The sequence below is a fragment of the Notothenia coriiceps genome, unplaced genomic scaffold, assembly GCF_000735185.1.
Source record: "Notothenia coriiceps isolate Sejong01 unplaced genomic scaffold, NC01 NC01_scaffold00029967, whole genome shotgun sequence".
Classification (NCBI taxonomy): Eukaryota; Metazoa; Chordata; class Actinopteri; order Perciformes; family Nototheniidae; genus Notothenia; species Notothenia coriiceps.
In genome coordinates this window covers 138041-160900 of record NW_011362668.1, presented here as the reverse complement: position 1 = coordinate 160900, position 22860 = coordinate 138041, and the positions used below count along the sequence as shown (strand labels likewise).

The 22860-nt window shown below is 40.7% G+C and overlaps 3 protein-coding genes across 3 annotated transcripts; 2 read left to right on the top strand and 1 right to left on the bottom strand.

Moving 5' to 3' along the window:
* Window positions 1-226: 226 nt before the first annotated feature.
* Window positions 227-2474, top strand: riiad1 (regulatory subunit of type II PKA R-subunit domain containing 1). The gene is made up of 4 exons (XM_010787018.1): window positions 227-406; window positions 492-568; window positions 1116-1162; window positions 1646-2474. Exons 1-4 carry the CDS (start codon window positions 326-328, stop codon window positions 1708-1710), a joined length of 270 nt encoding a protein of 89 aa, XP_010785320.1. The 5' UTR covers window positions 227-325; the 3' UTR covers window positions 1711-2474.
* A 197-nt stretch (window positions 2475-2671) lies between these two features.
* Window positions 2672-15568, top strand: otoa (otoancorin). Its single transcript, XM_010787019.1, has 29 exons — window positions 2672-2787; window positions 3896-3976; window positions 4096-4157; window positions 4376-4397; window positions 4657-4702; window positions 4983-5049; window positions 5252-5302; window positions 5415-5590; window positions 5674-5807; window positions 6308-6426; window positions 6534-6673; window positions 7064-7178; window positions 7306-7518; window positions 7901-8068; window positions 8638-8778; window positions 9026-9075; window positions 9510-9636; window positions 9727-9845; window positions 9938-10079; window positions 10458-10666; window positions 10747-10837; window positions 10927-11050; window positions 11141-11316; window positions 11604-11747; window positions 11827-11969; window positions 12321-12457; window positions 12753-12850; window positions 13403-13556; window positions 14369-15568. The coding sequence occupies exons 2-29, from the start codon at window positions 3919-3921 to the stop codon at window positions 14449-14451; spliced, it is 3309 nt and encodes a 1102-aa protein (XP_010785321.1). The 5' UTR covers window positions 2672-2787; window positions 3896-3918; the 3' UTR covers window positions 14452-15568.
* On the bottom strand, window positions 14501-22308 carry znf687a (zinc finger protein 687a). The gene is made up of 11 exons (XM_010787020.1): window positions 22260-22308; window positions 19769-21742; window positions 18922-19174; window positions 18648-18832; window positions 18350-18534; window positions 17969-18145; window positions 17712-17874; window positions 17368-17601; window positions 17165-17277; window positions 16777-16879; window positions 14501-16689 (listed from the first exon to the last, which is right to left on the bottom strand). Exons 2-11 carry the CDS (start codon window positions 21719-21721, stop codon window positions 16063-16065), a joined length of 3993 nt encoding a protein of 1330 aa, XP_010785322.1. The 5' UTR covers window positions 21722-21742; window positions 22260-22308; the 3' UTR covers window positions 14501-16062.
* Window positions 22309-22860: the final 552 nt, after the last annotated feature.

The following is a 22860-nucleotide window of genomic DNA, read 5'->3' as shown; positions in this document are numbered from 1 at the left end:
CTTTTTGGTGAATAACATACAACAATAATTACAGCATTGATTAATAATAAAATAAAAATCCCATAAATCTTCAGCGAGGACACAACAGTCCGTCCTTGTATTGAAAAAAAGGGCGTGTGACTGAAAACTCACACATTTGCAGAAATGTTAGTCATTTTTTTTGTCTTCTGCTGCCGCCTAGCGGACGCAGCCGTTTGTTGTTGGAGGTTGTTTCCATAGTAACAGTTGTTAGCAGCAGCCATGTCAGTAACAGGTGGACAGATCTGAGCGTGACATGTCTCCGGTCTGTAAGGTGATACATTAGACCAACATTTGTAGAGAAAATATGTCAGGAAAAGGGGATTTAGCTAAACTGGACGTTGGTGTATTAACTGCTGATCAGCAGGAGAAACTTCGACAGTTCAAGGTAACAGTGTCTCATTCACACACAGCCACAACCCGCAGCTGGATTTGTATGTTGTTGACTAACCTGAAATGCTTTTTCTTTTTAGATCAAGACGAGAATTAACAATGAGAAGTATTTGGGATCACATCCAGAAGTGGAGGTATTGATAGGTGACTTTTTAAGGTTAGTTAACTTACATTAAACCAACTGTTCTTTGCTCTCTGTGTCTGCTGGTAGTAGCCTATTTGGGATAGAGACTGAACAATTAATTGTATATCACAAATGAGTGTCAGGTACTGCCTTTATGCAGGGACTTCTATCTTCTCGTCAGGGTTAAAGGGTCTTTCTGATATGCTATATTATCATGTTTTTTCTGGTTCTTATAACCAACAATGACTTTTATTTTTTATTATTTTTATAATAAATTATAATATACATTTTTATGATTATTATGACATACTGACTTTTTATGATTTATATCAGATGCTATACAAAGTAACTTCAAACGAATACGAACCTTCTATTAATGTATCTTGCAGCTTATTTGAAAGAAAGTATTTTAAGATACTTTAGAATCTGCCTCTGACATTGAGTGTATCTGACTAATATCAGTTGATCACATTTTAAGGTGAACTCTTTATTTCAAACACTCAAAGGGCACAGTCTCCTCAATATTCTTTGTACTGCAGTTGTAAAGTTACTAATCACATTTATTGTCCTCCTCTCACAGAGATGTGCTTCTAAAAAGGCCTGCGGACATCCGGGATTTCGCTGCAGGTGAGGCACACACACACACACACACACACACACACACACACACACACACACACACACACACACACACACACACACACACACACACACACACCATGTGTTGACCCATGAAAATACGTCAAAACGACTCTTGGTGTGCATCAAAAAGTGCATCTAATCATTAGATGCACTTTTTGATTTTTTCAACCCATTAGATTCTAATGGGTTGAAAAAATAAATAAATGCTCGTAAATACTTTGTGAGGCATTTCTAAAGACATGCTCAAATGTAATTTGAAGGAATAGGAATATGGCTGAGGAGAAATGATGAGGAATGGACTAAAAAGCACTGTAGAAAAATATGAGATGTTGTTAGCCTTGTGATGTTAGCCTTAAATGTACCCCAGGAATAGTTGCTGCCATGGTTATCACAATCCAAATTAACAATACTGTCAAGATATACAAGCTCATTTTAAACCACTAATACCTGTCAATGCTTTCATGCCAGATCACTTCACCAATCCAGACCTTCATGTGTTAATCGGCTCCAAAATGGAAGGAAACATGGAGTGAAAGACACCCAACAGTCACAGTGCTTCCCCTTTTTGCCTTCTCTGTTCAGAGCAACACATGCATGGACTCTATCTTCAGTCAAAACAAAGACACAAATACATTTACGTCAGTCCACTTGATAGCGCTAGTGTCCGATTCCCCATCATACACATGCAGGAAGCCAACAGATGGGGAAGATGCTAACTGCATTTCCTAATAAGAGTGATTAAAAGGTTAGAAAGTGGAGAAGATGTCCTGTGGGTCTCACACATACGTTGACACACTGTGCTGTTGGCCACGTCACCAATATGATTAGGAAGGGAAATATCAAGGCTGCATTTTGTTTTTACTCCTTTCAACAACTATTTCACCAGAACCATCTATGTGGCCCGCGTTGTGGGCACACAGCTGTCATGGTCCGCATTGATCTGGATATGGGCCAGTCAACACTGATTTATTTAGTTTTTGTCTTTCTAATTTTTAAATCTGTCTTAAAGTGTTTCTCTTGTGTTTTTACATCTCTTGTTCATTTTTTAAACATATGTTTGTGTTTGTGCCATTGAAAGTAAGGAAAAGTTATAGATTGCAAAAAGATTAAAGAAGTGAACAATTTATGGATTTTTTCTTTCAGATAAATGTGTCTATTCAACTCCACCGTTTCACCTAATCCTACTTCTACAACGACCTTAATATTCAAATGTGCTCGGTTTCGGTTGTCACAGCTCTGTATTCAGGAGCTTATGTTTGCCCACTTGCTTTATGGATTGTGTAAATAAAGCCTTTACCGTGCGATTACCTTTCCTTTGTTTCCTTTAAACTCTTTATATGGTTGTTGTTTGTGGTTTTATAAGTGTGTCCATCTTTTCCTGCTTTCATTTAAAAATAATGTAAACACACGCACACACACACGCACGCACATGCACACACAGAGCATGTCTTAAAAGCATGCACCTGCTTTGCCTCAGTTGAGGACAGGTAACCATCGAGCCAACCCACATCAGACAGGAGAGAGAGGACGAGGAACATCTCTCACTTTTCTCTAAATCTTGTTTTTTTTGCATTGATTCTGAAATCATCCTGGGAGCTGACATAGATTTGGTAAGTAAAAACTAATGTATATATTTATGAATTTCGTTTTTCGTTTCCTTTGAGAGACATAACTCTGTTTTCAAAGATTCAGATTCAAAGGTTTTAATGTCATATGCACATAAGCTATAGTGTATAAATGGCAATGAAAATGTTATGACCCGAGCTCCTCCAACGATGCAACATATATCATAAAATACAAATGAAAAATAATGCAAGAAGTCTATATAAGATAAGATATTACTTTATTGATCCCAATTTGGGAAATGTTTATGTTGCAGCAGCATAAAAAGACATGGCATTGTACAATACAAATTAAAAGACAAGAAATAAACAAGGAAGTAGTAAATATACATGTTGAATTTAAAAATTAACAATGATATAAAGCAAGGTATTATATATACATAAGTATGTGACAGATAGAATATTAAATATATACGTTAACCCTGGATTGCAAACTTTTTACGTTGAAGCTGTGACATTTCTGTTACATTTACATGTATACTACACTTATTTTTGTATGTTTTAATAGTTATTTTTTAATCCTTGATGAAAGATTTATATCTATGATTACCAAGCAAAATAATAATATTGTATTACAATCTTTTGTGTAATATTTGTTAACTCTAACAATGCCTTGTCATCATTTGCCACATTTAATGAGAAGTCAAATCAAGGGGCAGTATACAAATGGAGTCGAAATAGCATCATGCAAATGAGTGATAGTTATCACCAACGCGTGAGAAAGAGAAATGAGGAACATAACGTTTAAGTGAGTGCAGAAGTGATCGAGTAAGAGGGGAGAAAGAGAGGAACATCTTGTAAATTACCAAACATGTTTTTCACAGCATGCCATTCTCTGAAGTCCAATAAGCTTCCCTGAAGAGGAGAAACACAAGTGGTAACTACATCACAAATCCTCAAAGGAGGAAATCAGAAAACTGGAGGGGGAGTCATGGAGACAGGTTCCATAACAAAGAGAGACATAATTACAAAACCAATTAACCTACTGTTTAGGGAAAAAAGTGTATCACCACAAAGTAAAAGGAGTCCAAACGATTCCTTTTTAATATTCGTTTCTATTAATGCTCTCATTGAATTGTTTACTTGTGTTCAACAGACAGGCTGGCAGGTCTTTTCACCATGGCTCCTAAAGGAGGAACATGTTGCTTTCTTCTCATCTTGGCATGTGCAGCCTTGGGTAAGCATCAACACCATCACCTGCAACTTCTCCAGGTGCATGGCCACAGGCATGCATTTTATTTATGTGTACAAAAAAAACTTGTGTTTTTATATAACTATTTATTACTACATGTTCAGCTAAGCCACCAGAGGGGAATCCTGATACTAAATCTGACATCAAAGACATTTCCAGGAAACTGGTAAGTCATTTCTCTCTTCATCAAGTCCCACACATTATCTTTATAGTCACCGTTTTTTCTTCTTAAAAAGAGAATATTGCATCATCACATTAAGACTGTGAAAAGCTTTAGTCAAAAGAGTCATTCTTAAATAAGTTTATTCTGAATAAACATTGTTTTAGTTAATCATTTCTAACCTTTAACATTTGAGGATGTTATGTCTGTCTTTGTTTCATCAGATGAAGAAGTGCCTGAAAAATGGTGAGGGAACGCTCAATACACTATAATTGTTAAATGAACGTGTGTGTGTGTGTGTGTGTGTGTGTGTGCATGTGTGTGCGTGTGTATGCGTGTAACATTAGACAATGCTGATTCACTGAACAAAGGCAGTGTATGTTTGCATGCAAAGTGCCCTCTGTAACCCGAGTCAAAGCGAATACATGGCAAATACTCAACACTGGCCGAGTCCTGATGTGTTTTAACTGTGCAACATCTTATTATGGGGGATGCTGTTTTACAGGGTATCCGGAGCCTAAGATGCTGCCGATAACTCCCTTCAAGAATTGGTAATTCTGTGTGTCTGTGTGTGTGTCTGCTGTGTGTTCGGTTCATTTCCTGGACCTGTTCAAATGCTGAGCTGCCTTTTTATTTTTCCAAACTATTTGGCTACAAAATAATCTGAATAATCATGACATTAGAGGTGAAAAGTGGAAGACTATGGTTGACTGTGCAGGATGTATATGAAGCAAAGTAATGACAGACATTAATCAGCAGTAAAACACAAAACCAAGTATTTTAAACTGTTTTTTACTCACCACATTTTTTTTTTACTCTCATTTCTCTCAGTGACTTGGCAAAGGCGGACAGCATGGTTTCAGGCTCTTCCAACAAAGACCCACAAGTGGATGTAATGGTGTGAATAAACCATGGACAACATATAATAAGAATAAACAAACATAGGATTACTTAAACCACAAAATATTTATTCAGACAACAAAAAGGATTACTGTTATTGTTTATTTTAATCTTTAAAATTGCTATCTTGAAGGTTGATGAGTAATTGTATTCATCATTTTGTGTATGTGTTGTTCAACTCTTTGTTTCTCTCATTTTAGACAAACAAGAAATGTCTTCTAGCCACAATCGAGCAGATGCGGAACTCCTCCGTCAGTATTCCCCACTAATGCCAAGATCTTGTAAAAAAATAAAACATGATGCATTAACAAGTGCAGCTCTATGGTAGTCTAATAAATCCTACCATCTCTCTTATTCCCTCAGATGGCATCTTCATGTCACACTCAAGCGATTGTGGCCTCTATCTCCTGGGAGATGTTGACCAAACAGAGTGAGAACATGACGTCAGAGGAATATGACACACTGTTGGAGGCCTACAAACCTGCTCTAGGAATGAAACTTCCTAGTGATGTAGGAGAGCGCCAAAACCTGGAAAAGTGGTGAGTTTGGATTTATGCAACTGCCTTCTCCACTGTCTCTCACCAACTTTTCTTAAAAGTGCAAAATTGGTAATTTGTTCCAGGATTGACATGCTGAAGGGGGCATTTGTTGGCATGTCTGAAGACCAAACGACTCAGGTGGTAAAATGGGAGAAAGAGCAGATCATGGAGAAGTACTTCAACTGTACAACAAGGCCAGAAGCTGATCAAAGATCAAGTAAGAAAAGTGATAAAGCCAATGGATTCAGTAACCTTTTTTCACAATAATCAAACATTTCAATACAATCCATTCGCTAAGAAGTGGAGAAAATGTCACTCTCTTATGTTAAATAGAAAGAGGAAAGAAAGAGGGCAGAGAAGTAAGAAAATATAGGTGGCACGAAGTGAAAGGGACAGAGGGTAGTACCTAATAAAGTAGAAGTGGCAGCACAGAGGGAAACACAATCAGAGGGGAAGAAAGATGGAGGTAGAGAATAAAAAGCAAGGCGAACCAAGCATCTGAAATGAAAGAAAGGATGATAACAATAGACAGGCAGGGTGTGTTTGAGTGGGAGCTGGACAAGCCTCTTATATGCAAATCATACAAAGCAGGTGGAGAATCATGTCATTGAACAACTAATAATAAAACTGGAAAGGACAACATGGAAAATCATGCAAATCACAGAACATGACCTCTTTCCAGTACCTTTGTTTTTAGTATGAATGTTTCATCTGTAGGTTCGATGGAGCGCTGCAACCCTAAAAGGAAATGGCTGAACTCGGACACATTGAAAATGATGGGACCTTACATCGCCAAATTAGCACCAATGGATGTTGATTCTGCTCCCAAGAAAGAGGTGGGGGGGTCTGCAAAGAAGAAAAGCCAATTAACTTTAAAAAGAAAAAATGAGCCATTTTGTATTTGTATCTTTGCTGATTCGTTTTCCTTCACTTTCTCTTCTAGCTGTGTGAATTCTTCAGCTCACAACATTTTAAAAATGCCACGAATATGGTCAGCAACATGAATCCCAGCCTGGGAAGGAAGTTTTTCAAAAGATTTGAAGACTGCTTCGGGAAAGAGGGGTTTTCTAAGAATGTGGACAAGTGTGTATTCATGCATGAATATGTGTCGATTAGTGTTGAACCAAAGTCATAGAATGTATTTATTTAGTGCCTAAAATAAACAAAGTTACAAAGGTAAATCTTGAAGGATAGAAACTCTATCATGTGGTGAAACTGAAGAGGGCAGATGGACATTTGTCATTGATTCCTACTCAGTGATTACTCTGAATGAGGGAGCTTTTGGAGTTTTGTAAGGAAGGAATGTTTTAACAGACAAGAGAGATATCATTATAACAGACAGACACTCAATATGACAGAGAGAACAATACATTTATCATAATTATTTGTTATACAAATTAAAGTAGCTGATATTATAAAAGGCTGATTTCAAGGTTGGATTAATCACTACTGTTTTGCTTTTTATCTCATCAGGCTCGGCATACTGGCCTGTCATGTTTCCAATGCTCTAGATTTGGATCCTGACATCAGCCAAGAACTTCTCTCTGAGCTCGACAGCTGTGACGACGGCAACCCCAGAATCAAGCAGGTATACCCCGCTCCTAATTACTGAGGGGGTTATTAATGATGACCCCCCCCAGATGGGACAATGGTAACATTTCAAGTAAGAGTAATCTCTTTAATACTTTGTTTCTTTTGTCCTCCCCTGACTCCAGATGAAGAAGCGTCTTGTCAAGGCAGTTTTTTCGACAGCAACCGGCATTAAAGGACTAGAAAAGTTGGACAAGAGTCTTGCCTTCTTGACTCCCTCAGATCTTTTTAATATTTCTAAAGCAGTTCTCAAAGACATCATCAAAGATCTGGGATTCAGCGTCCAATGGACACGAGCCCAGATGCGCGCCATAGGAAATAAACTGCAGGACAAGAAGGTGAGCCTGCCTGCTGCTGGAAGATAGTCTCTTCAAATGAGCTTTATTGGCATGACCATATATACAAAAAAGTTAACACTAAACATACATGTTAATAATACATGTCGCACAATGTGTGTGTGTGACCTGCCTAGCATAGTGGGGTAACTGTGTGTGTGTGTGTGTGTGTGTGTGTGTGTGTGTGTGTGTGTGTGTGTGTGTGTGTGTGTGCGTGCGTGTGTGTGTGTGTGTGTGTGTGTGTGCGTGCGGCAGGTAAAATCATATTATGTTGCCAGACTGCAGCTCTCTGTGACCTCTCCTAACAGGATTGGTATTTTTTGGGATGTTTGTTTTTAATTTAGTATCTCATGCTCTCGTTCTATCTCCTTCTGCTTTGTCTTAGTGTAACAAAAGGATGTCCGGTAAGGATCTGTTGGCCTTAAAGTCAGTTGCAGAAGGTTTGCCAAGATGTGCATTTAAGCATGTCAAGGAGATCCTGAATGACACAGAGGGGATGAAGAACATCGCCCAGAGGATGAGGAAGGGGCAGCGGATGGACATGCTGCAGGAGGTGAGGAAGGAGAAGCAGGAAATAAAGCTATATTTATGATTAAGACAAACTCTAAATCTGATGAGTACTGCCTGTTGAGGAAAATGTAAATGTATAAAATGAAAAAAATCTTAAATTGTAATGTCAAATAAAAAAAAGTATATGTTTTGTTTACTGTAATAAGAGGTGGGAGAAGTACTCAGACCTTGTACTTAAGTAAAAGTAAAAGTACCAGAGTGTAGGAATACTCTGTTACAAGTAAAAGTCCTGCATTCAAAATGTTACTCAGGTAAAGTACAAAAGTATTGGCTTCAAAATATACTTAAAGTACGAAAAGTAAAAGTACTCAGTATGCCGATTGGTACATTTCAGAATAATATATATGATATGTTTTGATTATAATTATTGTAGTGGAGTAGAAGTACAAAGTAGCATACAATGGAAATACTCAAGTAAAGAAAAGTAAACTAAGTAAAATCTCAAAATTGTAATTAAGTATATAATTAATGTACTTACTTCCCATCTCCGACTAATACCATTTATAAATACTGTTTATATATTATGAAAAGTAATTGAGTGCTTGCCTTCAGCTGCTTGAAGACGTGGCTCCCTCACTGCTGGTGCAGAAGCTGTCCGGCCGTTTGCTCGGCAGTCTTCCCCTAAGCAGGCTAGTTGAAGCAAACATCGTCTCTTTGGATCAAGTGGGGGATAAAACATGGAGTCGCTCACAGGTGAAGCCCCTGCAAACCTCCTTGCTCCAAAAGCACACAATTGTTATCACATTTTATTATGTTTTTATATTTTTAACACACTCTGAATTATCTGGCTTCTTCCATGTAACTGTTCCTGATTAATTAACTAAGCTGGAGTACAATAGCTTTCATACATGTATCACTTATGAAGTTAGTTGAATGTATTTACAAAACATATGGTGAATTTGTTGTGAATTGTTTTTGTCTTTTTTTTCCTGTTCTTTAGGCAGCTTTCCTGGCAAAAAAGATACTTAATGGAAATAAGTTTTGGTATAGGTGAGATATAAACAGCTGTGAACAAACCATATTTAATACAATGCAATACAAAAGCTTGCTATATGAACATCTGACAAAGCAAACATGGGTTTCTACTGAGAGACTTTCAAGGACATTCAAGTATTTAAACACCTGGTAGGTCTTATAACATTGAAGTAACATTAAATATTAAAATAAACAAGTAACAACTATAATCCTCTCAAATCTTCGATAATCATAAATGTCGTTATCATTATATATTGAAATAGTGGTTCTTACATTAGCAGAAAACACTGTCTTCATGTTGTAAGCAAATGACCCTTGACTTAAATCATCACTTCTGAGTATCCACAATAAAAATATTATAAGAAAACCTTTACAAAGACATATTACTTGGTTATTTTATCCGTGTGTTCTTGTAACAGTGTTTGCAATGACTTACATTCACTTGACAGAGTTAAGAAGCTGCGCTCAGTGATGCAGGGAATAACCTGTGAGATGATCGACGACGTATCAGACAGTGATACTGGGGACATGGGTCAGGCTGTAACAGAGGATCCGCAGTGGCTTTCCAAACGCCAGGTGTGTATTTACGTCATACAAAGTACTACACACATATGTGAATAAAACATGTGTGGAGTATACCAATGGATTACGAATATCTGTTTCCAGGCAGGATGCGCTGCCCGAAAGCGGTTTGCTTCTTTGGAGAAAGAGAGACCTGACTACTTCAAAAACATCACTGAGGAGGAGATGAAAAACATCTCCACATGCTTACTCCTTCGGCTGCCGTAAATAAACAGTCTTTTATTTATTTCACTTTGTTTGAAGGAGTAAGTAATGAAATATTACTGGTCTCTATCCCTCTATCTTTTTCTTACAGGCCTTTGAAGGTGGAGGATTTGCCTGACTCTGTGTGTCCCACCTTACTCGACAAGATAGAAGAGGCCGACCTGAGCTCATTACCTCAACGTTCCCTGTCTCGCCCCACATTCACCAAGAGAGCTCTGCGTTGCCTGGCTAATGTACACACAACAAGGATACAGACAACTTAAAGGAAAAGCCTAAACACTCAAGAGAGCAACATAAATGGCTCCTTAGCATACATTGGTCCAAGTCTCTAGTACAAAAGACATTTCCTCATTTGGTGTTTTGATAGTGATGTCAGTGTAACACACTGGTCTCAAAAGTTTGATTGGTGTTTTTGAGTTGAGGTCTGACTGAAGACCACATAATAAACCCAACAAGCCTTAAAATGAGCCCTGCGTGGAAGCATGTGTTTCTCTGCTTACTTATTGTTCAGGTTTTTTCTTTGAATTGTCACCTGCCGGTTCCCCACACGCATTATCACTTGAGTCCAGTTTGCGCAGCAATGATTTGAGATATTTGCTGTGTATCTGCAGGGGACAGACTTATCCATGTTGACCAAGGAGGACGTGTCCAGGCTTGGACCTTTTTTGTGTGAGCTTTCGCCTGCCCAACTGAAACTCATGAGAGGCCCCCTCATGGCCCCTGAAGTCCTCAAATCCAGCCTCCGTGCCATGGCTTCCTGTCAGCATATTCCCCGTCGCCACGTGGCAGATTTGGTTCAGCTGGTCAGCGAGACTTTTGGGTAAGAAATAATCCCTGTGAAAGCCTAAATTATTGCAAAAAAAAGCTTTTTCGATGATGCATGTTTTAAATCTCCTGCAGGGATCCATCTAATTGGTCAGCTGAGACTATGGAAGAACTTGGTGCTTTGGTCCTTTTGGATGAAAATAAGACATCTACTCTGCCCAATAAGGTGTTATTCTCCTTCACTATTATTTGTGACTGTAATTCTCATGACGCCTTCTGACCTATGTTCTCTCTCTTTCTCTCTCTATCGGGCAGCCTTGGTTGAAGGATGTTCTGTATTTCTTGAAGTCGAAACACAAACACACCTCCAAAGCCCTGGGAAAGAAAATCTTTGATCTCACCACAACCGCATCAAATGCAACACGTAAAAAGAGAGCAGGTGAGGACATCACACACAGGTGTTTGGTGCATTCTTCTACTGAATGCTCCTTTTCTCAACCTCTATTTGTTTCTTTCTTGTCTCTCATAGTCGAACAAGTCACTACGGAGATGATTGAAGAACTGGGAATGAATAACGTCTACTGGTCAGTCGAACAGCTGGATGGGATGTCAGACAAAACCTTCCTTGCTACTGTAGAAACTCTTGGAGATGTCCCTGACTACAACGCAGATCAACTGGCCGTGCTCAAAAGCAAAACAGATAAGGTACAGTGCTTGTAGACAAAAAGGAATTACCACTGTCTACAGTAACTCAGTTAAACTAAGCAAATGCTCAAACTCCCTCTGCAGTCAAAGGTCAACATGATATATTATGAATCTGGTGTCTTCCTTTTAAACAACTTTTACTTGATCTACATAAGATTTAAAACTTCAACATCTGGAATAATCCAAGTACAGAACTCCTTCAAAATAGGGATCATAAACCTTTGTTCAGCACTATCACTCTCTGGGTAAAGGTGTAAAACATGTAGGTGTTTGTGTGTTTTTCACAGAACTTGGTTCCAGAGATAACTGAGAGTAAGGTGAAGCAGTTGGGATGTTTAACTCGGGGATTCCCCAGTGAAGACCTCGAGAAGCTCCCTTTCCTATTGGACACTCTGGAGGAAACTGCCAACTGTGGCTGGACCGAGTCCCAGGTGAAGTATAGAAGCCGCTTCATATACTAATTTACTGATCATCGTAGCGTTCACTAATCCAGATTTATGGTCTCATCAGATGGAGTCGGTGTGGAAGGGTGCTTCAAAATATAACAGCCTGACGGCGAAGCAGCTGAAAGCAGCAGACATGGTGATGCTGAGCAGGTTCATCTGTGGCCTCGACTCCACTGAGATCAGACAGCTGAACATTGACGCCTTCAAGTTAGTGCACCATACAGAAATAACTAGTCATTCAATTGTTCAAGAGAAGGAGGAAAAAGACAAAAACTCTGTCTTTATCTTATGCAGCTAAACATATCCCCTTAACTTCCACTATCTATGTCTCTGATGACTTTCCCCTATTATTATTATTATTATTATTATTATTATTATTATTATTATCTGCCCTCATTATTTTATTTAAATAAATGATACCTCTGAATGCTGAATTAGTTCGGTAGCAAATGTAACTATTATCAATACTTTAATTTAAGTTTACAAAGTATGCATCACCTGGTCAAGAGCAGAATTAAGAACTCGGACTAGTTTCTAATGTTTGTTTGTGTGTCGCAGGGACGCTGTGGGCTCAGTGGGAAGTGTTGCCTGCTCCTACAGTAAATCACAGGAGTTGAAACGTCTCGCTGTGTCTGCATTTGGAAATCCTAACAGCTGGGATGAAGCACAAGTATCTGAGCTGGGCAACATCGCCGGTTAGATAATCCCCTCTACTTTCAGTTGTCTCTAGGAAACTTAACCCCACTGTCTTAGCTATTCATCAGAAGTGCTTTTAACTGTTGCCTACTGACTATTAAGACTTCTTACACTATTTTTTATTGTATTTTATTATATATATTAAATCGATGGGGGAGCTCTGGTCATAACATTTTCATTGCCATTTCTACTTATGAGCATTTGACATTAAAACCTTTGAATCTCGAATCTACTGCAGAAACTAGTTTTGGTTCTCGTTTTGTGCTCAGCAACTTCTGTTTGTGTCTTCCTCAGCTGGGCTGGACGCAACTGAGTTTGCTTCTTTAAAATCGTCAGTCTTCTCATTCATCAGCAAGCCCTGCATCGCGCTCATACCACCACGCATCTTTGCTGTGAGTCACTTATGGTCACTATTGTCATGTGTATATCAGCTGGAAGTCAAATCTACACAAGTACTTTACTTTAGGTATTTTTTTTTTAACGCATATATTCCCATTATATAACGCTTAATAATTCTGCCTCAAAAAAATTCAAAATCAACCGACTCCATCAACTTTGAATTTCTGTAAGTAAATCTGTTAAAAAATTGAAATGGTCCTAAAATACATTGTTAATGCATCAGTCATAATACAAGGTATACATGTACAGTATCACAGCATGAAAGAGGGCATTTGTCATAACAAGTACATTAAGTGTTTTTATTCATTTTTGCTGACTTAATACTTACATAACAATGCTACACTATTTCTTCTAGCAAGGTATTTATAAATGATTTTACCTGAGGGATTGTCTTCCTGTGGTGCTGCAGATGGCAGCGCTGATACTGCACTCTTTTGTTCTTCTCTGCATTTGTCTATTTGTTATGTCCACTTTGTGTACATTGAGTGTAATTGAAAAAACTCATACTGGCCGATAAAGGGGATGTTGATTTTGTTTACCCCCAGAGTCTCAATGTTGATCAGCTGTTGTCTCTTGGACCTGACAACGCTGCCATGGTAACCAGTGGACAGAAAGCGGAGATGAAAGACGAGCAGCTGGCCGCTCTTGAAAGAGCCGCTACCGGGTCAACTGACCAAGAGCAAAGAATTGACCGTTCAGGTAAAAACAAACATGGACACTGCTGAAAATTGTCTTAGCATGGTTTATTTAAGCAATAGCTCACGACAGGCCGTGGTATATGCTCATAGAGAACCGCAGTGACGCGTCCAAAAACCCGGAAGTAAGTTAGCATTTTTAGCACTTCCGGTTCCTTCCTCAAAAAGCAATGCATTTTTTCCATAGGGTTTTGGAAAATAGCTCGAAATAAGGTCTGTGGTTGACACAAATTTAAGAGATAAATCACGTTTTGTTCTACGACATTAAATACATCAGCAGTGATCCCACTGGTGATTTTTGAAAAGTTTAACGTGTCTGAAAAACGATGGGTTTGTACCGAGTGGCTGAATAGGACTACAGAAATGGTCGGAGGCCGTTGTACGTCATTACGCCGAACACGTAAACACTCCCGCTAAATTTGTTTTCCCCTGTGTTCTGCTTGAAAGCAAGTACATGCCTATCTTTAGTATCTGTATATCTATATCTGACCATTAGAATCGGTATTTTTGAAATTGTCGTTTTTGACACCGTAGTTTTACAAATGATAGAATAATTAATTACCAGTGTTTTCCAATTTTACTCGGCAGTTCGTTTCGTTAGCTAACGTTAGCTAAAGCTAGCGCTACTAGTTAGCTACGCAGCTAAGAGGCGTGGTCCGGCCCGAAGCGAAGGCAGTTTGCTTCGCGTCGGGCCGGACCACGCCCCTTAGCGGTGATATAATGAGCATATACCACGGCCTGTCGTGAGCTATTGCTTAAGTACATCACTCACAGTGCGGAGTTCATTACATCCATCTTCGTGTCGCTGTCTTTCAGGAGCTCCATCAATGAGCGTCGAGGGGATCTCAGCCTTCATGATGCCGCTGCTGTTCCTCCTCATGGGTTTGCTGTTGCTGTGAGAACTGAGAGCTGCACATCCCGCTGCAACACAAGCAGGAGCTCCTACCCACCAACATGCAGACTCTTTATGTTATAGGGACATGTCTCTCTTATTGTGAGGACTATGGTTTCTTTTAGATTTTCTGATATAATTTGTGAGTGCAGGCTGTACTAAACAACAACAATTACATACTCAGGATATATTTAACTGTGTGAGGAACCTTTATTATTGCTTTTAAATATTCTGTCTCTATATCTCTATAAGAAAGTATATTTTAATAGGATGAAAGGTAATGTGTGTCACTCAGGTGATCTCGTTGTAGGATGTCTTTGTACTGTAAGAATGACAAGTGCATATATCAATAAAGAATAGTAACATACGTTCTGGGGTACAGTTGAAAGGGTATTTAAAGACAACGAAAAAGAAAATTAAAGAGATCATGTGGCATTTTTTTATTTTTTTAGAAACAATAGGTTAAAAATAGTTGTATCAATGCAAAAACATTAAATGCAACATGGTGTGTAAAAGCATTGGATAGTCTCCTGAGGAAGTAAACACAAGCAAACAGGTCAGTGAAGGCTGCAGAACATTGAAGGGGTAATTATTTAAGAAACGCAACAATGATTTCTCTTTTTGCAGTGCGAAAGACTAAATAAAAATAAAAATGGCTATGATCTTCATGTTCAACATTTCTTTGCAAAGCACAAGGAATAAACATAATGACACACATTGGATCTTTTGTTTACAGTAATCTCATAAAACTACATTTAGACACACAAGTCCCACAACCAAATGCTAACATACATTATTTTACTTCCAACTGTTGCTCACAAAGAAGGAATACCTCCTTTAATGTTAATAGTTAAATGTTTAATAGTAAATTCCACTTCAAAATATGTCATAGTAATTCAACAATATTTCCTCTTTGTGTTAGTGTCCCTCTATTGCAGCTCAGCAAGGAAACACTGTAAAGAAACTCAAAAAGGAAATATGATGGGTTAACTACTTTAAGCAAGTCCCTGTAATTTAGTTTTCATATACACAGAAATGTATGGAAGCTAATGGCTCCGTTTAGAGGTGGGAACCAACAAACAAACTAACATGTATGTTTCTGAAAATGGCTGGCAATGAGAGAATATAAACATTAATTGTAACCGAGTTAACCGAAACTAAACTGCTGCCAAGACTCTTTAAAAGTTATTGAAAAGGACTTCACAGAGAATTACACAGGTTTGAAATGTCTCCTCAAGAGGATGAGAACCATTGAAATCAAGACGGACACATTCAATTGCTGTCCAACAACATTAAATAAAACAGCCATCGCTGGCACATTATTATGTGATGTGGTCACAGCAGTCAGACTACCTGTTTACGGACCAGGAAGAGGCTTTCATGTGAGCAGTATCATTGATGAACACACAAATGCAGCATTAGATCCTGAGGGTCACAAGTAGAGTTGAATCTCCACCAGTGAAAATCACACGTGATTGTTTTACAAACTGTTCACATACAGAGGACAGCCTCAGTTCTACCACTGTTCTTTGGTCAGTGCAAAAGTGAGTGTAGATGACAGTAATTAAGGCACTTGCGATCACATACCCACAATGCTCTTCCTCACGTATTTTCCGTCTTACGGAGTTTTTCCAGAGTTCCTTGCGTTGATAAAAGCCATACCGTGAGTTCTGAAATGAGTATTCAGATCCGTTGCCTTTTCAAAACGTTTGCCGCAAACCCTACAGGCCAGCGTGCCCTCCTCCTCCCTCCCCAGAGCGTTGGAGGATTGAGAGGAGGGGGACGCTGGGGCAGAACCATCCAGGGAGCTCTTATCATCGTGGCTCCTGTTGTTACCTGGGGGGGGGGCTGGGTGTGCACCGAGGGACTGCTGCTCAGCTTCTCTCACTTTGTGGGAGATGAAGCGGTGGCGCGACAGGGAGGAGAGGGATGTGAAGCAGGCGCCACACTGTAAACACTGCTGACTGCCCCCTCCCCCCTCCGCCCCCCCTCGCCGGTGCTTGCTAATGTGCTGCAGGAACACAGCCTGGTCCGCCGCGGTGAAGCCGCAGGGGGCGCAGCGGAATCCAGACTCGGGGTGGGAGTAGGGGGCCGGAGCAGAGGAGGACGACCGCGACTTCTTCACTGGAGTCACCCCATCTGTGGACTCTTCGTCCTGCTCCATCCTCACAGCTCCCCTCGCTCTGCGGCCGGCCCCCACACTGCCCTCCTGCTCTGAGGAACTGTCCGCCTCATCTGTGCCCCCCTGTGACCGGAGGAAATCACCAATACTGCCGTTTACATCTTGTTCAAGTGTTTCCCGTTTGACTTGTTAACATAAAGAGTGACTCACCATCAGTGTGTCCTGGCTGCCGGGCTCCGCTCTGTGTCTCAGCTGAACATGCCTCTCCAACAACGCTCTACTGCTGAAGGTTTTCTTACTCTCAATACAAAACCTACAAACACACACACCACTTAAATATAACAATGTACTTCTATGGTAGAGTAAGGGCAGTGAAGATCTGAGTAGGTTTCATATTGTTAGTTTACTTATATATTAAGAATCACAGTTACACCTGGATTGTTACCAAGCAATTGTTTAAAAGTCCAAGGCTTTTCAACAGTTTACCAAAAACAAAGAACATATCTTGGCTTTTTTGCAATGATTAACTTGGACTTGGTATAGTCTTTCCACTTCAACAACATAGTGTTTTTTACTCTGCAGAATGTGTGTGACTCACTTGCAGCGAAAGCTACGACTCCCGGCTTTGTGTTTGTCTCTGAGGTGTCGTCTCATGCTGGAGGTGGTGGTGAAGGAGCTCTCACACTTGTTGCAAGGAAACTTCTTCAGATTCTACACAACACAACAACATATGGCATATTCATTTATAGCTCTAAAAACCTTTTCTTTTGACATCTTAAACAGCAGGGGATGCATCCAGACCTTGCTATGTTGCTCAGCCATATGGGAAATGTAGTCTTGCCGGTCGGTGAAGCGGGAATGGCAAGGCGCACACTTCCATCCTGTGGGGGTCTTCATCTTTTCTGCTGTCTCTTCTTTATCTTCATCCATCCATTCCTCTCCATCTGAGCTCTCCATCTTCACTGACGGCCGGGAACAAGAGGAGGGGGCTGGAGGTGAAGGCAGCTCTTGTTTTAATGGTGGAGTGTTATGAGTCTGAGGAACAGGAACGAAAAGAGAATGACATTACGAGGGGGATATATTTTACTTTATTTTTTAACTTAATTGATACTATTTCAATGATTCCTATAAAATCATGCATCTACCTTGTAATGGTCCAGAAGGGATTTCCTCTGAGAAAACAGCTTGGTGCACTCAGGGCATTTAAACACATGGACCTTCTGATTGGTTAAATGCGTGTCAAAATGGACGTAAAGCAGGGACTTGTTGGTGAAAACTGTGTCACACATGACACATTTATAGATTGACCTGTGAAAGGATAAAAGCCAGGTTGATTATTGAAAAGGAAACATTTCTTTTCATTAGCACATCTTTGTGTATATGCGAGTGTGTATATATATACATGGTCTGTCCTTCGGTGAGGGTTGGATGTTGGGCGTTGATGTGGTTTTGTGTGCTGGGCTCAGATTTGAAAGCCATGGGACAGCTGGGGCATTTGTGGAACATATCACAATGAGCCTGTTGGATGTGAGCCTTCACTGAGTTGAGTCCTCCAAACACCACCAGGCAACTGGAACATCTGCAGAGAGAGAAAGAGTTTATTTAAATGTATTGAAAATGTTGTGGTACATGACGTGAATCCATCCTTGGCTAAACAATATGCATCAGATGGTATCAAACTTGGCCAATTGTTTACATAGTAAATGGCCCCAAACAATGGCAGAGTAAAGAGATCAACATAGCCATATAAACAGAATTGATGGGTATAACAATGATGTCACACCTGTATCCGATGCGGCGTGCAAAATGTAAACAGATCTCGTCAAGGTGTGTTTGAAACAGCGGCTGCTTGGCCGTGCCCCCACAGTCAGGGCAGACGTGGGGGGGGCAGCCTTGGTGGATGCGCTGATGAGCCGCGGCGCTGCAGCTGTTGGGCAGCAGCATGGGAGGAGAACACTCTGTGCAAGGCTAGAGAACAACAGAAGAAGAAAGGCCAACAAATGGAGTTAGAGTTAACTTTCATACCATCGATCAACACAGTTTATGTATGTTCTCTTTATCCTCCCGCTCAAAAGACTCACAGAGGTTTGTGCTGGTTTGATTTCTTGGAAATGCTCGGCCACCTCTTCTTTGCTGCTAAACTGAGCCTGGCACTCAGGACATTTATTACTGATGAACTGCAATGCCTCTGCTTTCTTCTTGGATACCGTTTGATGTGGCTGGGGTTTTGTGTTTGGAGTGGCCTGGCCTTTTAATGGTGACGGCCCTGAAGAGGGAGACAAAAGAGACCTAATAATAGAGATTGCATACAGGCAAATGAAAATATATTCTGAGACAGCGATAACGTTGACCAACCAGCTGTGGGTTCCTGCTGGCCAATCATCTGCTCCACAGGAACGGGTTTCATCACCAGGTGTGAACACTGCATGATCAGGCCTTTCTCCTTGTGCTCTCTGGCGTGGAAAAGCAGGCTGCACTTGTTGTAGAAGGCTAGCCGCTTGGCACAGTGGTTACAGGTCACCTCGATCCTCAGCGAGCGCCGGTCGTAGTGCCGGGCTAAACTCTGCTCCAGGGCAAAGGCATCTCCACACTCCAAACAGCGGTAACCCTGCAGGGGATCAGACATTCATCTTCTTCGATAATCACTTCATTGGAAATAAAGCCATGTAAAAAAGTGCTGTGAGATTGTCATGATGTCATGATTATGGTATCAAAACCAATTACTCCTTCTGGAAGAGGAATGTTATACTGAAAATGTTTTATACATGACACTGTTCATAATGCAATATCAGATGAGTTATACCACACACACATCCTCTTCCTGCATATATACTTTTTCTTAAAACAAATTATCATCTAACGGATACAGTTTGGCTGCTTGTCATTATCAGATTTAACTTTAAGTGCCAAAGCAGCTGGTTCTACCTAATAATCTATGTATGGGTTTGTGGCAGGCGTACCTAGTTGCAGTTAACACAACTAGAGCTGCGACTAAGGATTCTTTTGATTAAGAGTTCAACTATACATTTTCGGTTCAATTGTTATTGTTTTGTCCATAGAAAGTCAAACTAAGCCAAAGCTCAATGTTGCATTCTTAAATCACTTGTTTGTTCAGAGACCACTAGTCTAAAAACCCAAAGCATTCAGTATAATATCATAAATGATCATATATCCAACAGCTGTCTAAACAGTGACAGTTCACCTGTGCAGGAAGAGGAAGGCCCCACTCTGCAGGAAGAGGCGAGCTCAGGTCTGGTTTATAACTGGGCAGCAGGTTCTTGTTGTTGAGGATCTTGTTGAAAGCTTCCACCAGGTTGGTCTGAGTTTTGGAAATGATCGCCCCGGTGCTGTTCACTATGGAGGCTGGTCTGCTGCTACTTTGGGGCGTCAGCAGAGGTGAAGGTGAAGAAAGTGTCATCCCACTGTTGGGGGTTTTCTGACCAAGGCTGCGAGGGTTGACCCCACCCGGGCTGACTCTGGGAGTGGAGACAGAGATGGAGGGCAGGGTGGAAGCTTTAGTGATGCTCACAGCTGTTGTAGAAAGTTTAGGCTTGGTGTCCAGCACGGTTTTGTCTTTGACCAGACGGGCACCTTCCAGCGTTGCGGCACAGGCATTCTGCAGCATCGTCATCGCAGGCAACTGAGGTTGCTGTGATAACTCCTTCTTAGATCTTGTGTTTTTAGGTTCTGGGGAAGATTTTGAACTGTTCACATTCTTGGTGGTTGCTCTTCCCCTTCTTTTAGGGGTAACACCAGTCACAGTCCTTTTGATGCTGCCTTTAGGCATTTTGATTTTAACTTTGAGGGGAAGCGATGGAGATGAAACTGTTTCTGAAGCACACACAGACACAGGATCCTCAGTGCCAGCACCACAGCTCTCCTCATTTAAATTGTCTTCATCTCCAGCCATCTTGTCGCTCTGCCCCTCAGCGTCACCCTGCCTGTCCTCTTCTCTGCACTCAGTTTCCATGAGCTCCTCTTGGAGACTGGAGTCCTTGTGGTTCTCTGCGGTTATGGCCGATTCAGAGCAGCTGCTTTTCTTGGAGACAACCAGACCCATCTCACTGGGCGGTGGGCTCTCAGGTGAGTCCCTATCATCGATCACATGCTCTGGGTATGTCTCCTCTTGGACTGATGCAGAGCTAGAGGTGAGAGAGGGGAGGCTCTGTAGTTGAGGAGCGGTGGAGGGAGATTGGTGAGTGGTCGGTTTACCCTTCCCCTTGTGTTGGGGTTTAGGATTTGCAGGGGCAAGAGAAGGCGGCGGGCGAGGATGTGAAACAAGACAGGCAGCAGTATCAGGAGTCCCAATGGCCTCAGACCGTAGTCTTGCTCTGTGTCTAAATTTGGGGGGGGAGGACATGACAGATTCTGGGCTCTCCTGGATCACAAGTGGACTTCCTAAATCTGGCTCTGAGTCATCATCATCTGACTGCATAACATGTCTAATTGCAGCCTTAATACCACCGTTTTGCGGTAAAGGAGAGGATGATGATTTACTAATTTCCTCCTTTTGAGGAGAGTGCGGAGGGCTGACTAAGTGTGGGTAGGGAGGAGTTGAGGAGTTAGGACCAGCACTAGTCGAAGACTGGGAGAAGAGGAGGGGCTTCAAACTGTTCATGACATCAGTCTTGTGCTGAACCGATCCAACCTCAGCTTTTGTATCACTTTCACCCTCATTCAAATTCAGTGTAGACCTGAATGGGGAATGAGGGAGCCATGGCTCTGTGGTGGACTGTCCTTGATCCCTGGGGACAGATCCTTCAAAGCCATTGGCAGCCTGGGGCTCCACAGGGGCTTCAGCAGACCTTTTGAGGCCAAGCTGTGAGGTGATGTCTCCCACCTTGACCTGAACCTGAGAGTTTAAGCCACTGTTTGAGGCATTGTCTGTTCTGTCCCTGGCAGACTTCTCCTCCTCTTCAAAAGACTCGGACCGTACTGTGTTCTTCACAATAACACTGACCACAGGAGGTTCACTATGTGAGGCAGGAGGGCGGGGAAAGCAGGAAGGAGACCCGCTCTCTCTCTCCTCTGCATTAGTTCCCACCTCATCTCGCTCATCCTCTGGACTGGATTGAATGGCTTCTTTGGCATCGATGTCAGGAATGTCAAAAGCTGCTAGCAAATCGTCAAAGTCTGGGGTCTTCATGTCCCCCATTGCCAGCACAAGGCTCAAAACCTATAATGGCAACACATCAGTCAGATATTATGTCAGTTCAATCTAAAAACGTTGACATGAAGAAAGAAGGATATGTTTCATTTTCGGCTGCATACTTTTAAGCTGAACTCATTTGATAATCCTTTATAAACTGTTGTACTAACACTAGACGCAGCAAAAATACCAAAATTACTTTTTTGACAGCTGGTATCATTAGAAATTGTCAAACATGTTTGTGTGTGTTATTTTGTTTACCAGACTTAAGTAATGAAAGTAAACATGTCTAAAGAAACAATAAAGTGGCCGATTGAAGTGTCAAACTTCACTGTCATGTTGCAACAAGTGGGTCCTGCTGCTAACGACATGCTACATGTTAGCAGCTAACGTCAACCAGCCAACTTTCTACACGTCGCCAAAAACTACCTTTAGCTGCATCAGTGTAACACTCAACTAACGTGCTTCTCTTACGCTATGTTTAATGTGTTTTGTGCTGCAGATAAAGCTAGCATTAGCACTTATTGCATTTGATGCGAATTACCTGCTAGTTGGCGAAGTTGGTTCCTGACTTTCCTCTTGGACGCATTAGTTCGACGTCACCAGATCGTGCGACAGAGACTTCCCAGGTGAGGCGCCTCCCACATGTTCACGTGTTGTTTACAAAATTGAAGATGCAAAAGCATTTGTAATTTTTACCATTTCAAGCTCAATCTCAGTAATATTGAACTAATAATAGTTACTGCAGTGATCTTTACAAAACTTCTTTTTTTTAAAAATACAGATAAAAGTTGTGCATTCAAAATGTTACTTGTACAAAAGTATATTCCAATTTTTGTAAAATGGCCCATTTTATAAGAATATATTTGTATCATATGTGTATTGATCTATAAGTTTACAAACTGTTTTCGAAATATGATAAGTAAAGATGATTATCTATGACCATATTTTTTTTCTTCTAGAAAAACAAACAAAACAAATATATATAAATGATTATTATTAGTAGTAGTAGTAGTAGTAGCTTCCGTAAGTAACATGACGTTTTACATCCCTCAGCGGTTTATGCATCTCGTATTGACACTCGTTAAAACTCAGTCATATGAATTATTCCCATCTTTCATCTTTAAATGCATGTGTAACTGGTT

Bases quoted from the DNA above. Each gene is read 5' to 3' on its own strand.
- riiad1 (XM_010787018.1), top strand. From the start codon at position 326: ATGTCAGGAAAAGGGGATTTAGCTAAACTGGACGTTGGTGTATTAACT. The intron at 407-491 runs GTAACAGTGTCT...TTTTCTTTTTAG, and splicing joins AGAAACTTCGACAGTTCAAG to ATCAAGACGAGAATTAACAA. The intron at 1,163-1,645 runs GTGAGGCACACA...CTTTCATGCCAG, and splicing joins CATCCGGGATTTCGCTGCAG to ATCACTTCACCAATCCAGAC.
- otoa (XM_010787019.1), top strand. From the start codon at position 3,919: ATGGCTCCTAAAGGAGGAACATGTTGCTTTCTTCTCATCTTGGCATGT. The intron at 10,080-10,457 runs GTACACACAACA...GTGTATCTGCAG, and splicing joins CTCTGCGTTGCCTGGCTAAT to GGGACAGACTTATCCATGTT. The intron at 12,458-12,752 runs GTTAGATAATCC...TGTCTTCCTCAG, and splicing joins TGAGCTGGGCAACATCGCCG to CTGGGCTGGACGCAACTGAG.
- znf687a (XM_010787020.1), bottom strand. From the start codon at position 21,721: ATGGGGGACATGAAGACCCCAGACTTTGACGATTTGCTAGCAGCTTTT. The intron at 18,833-18,921 runs GTTGGTCAACGT...CTCCCTCTTCAG, and splicing joins CCAGCAGGAACCCACAGCTG to GGCCGTCACCATTAAAAGGC. The intron at 18,535-18,647 runs GTGAGTCTTTTG...GTTGTTCTCTAG, and splicing joins TCAAACCAGCACAAACCTCT to CCTTGCACAGAGTGTTCTCC.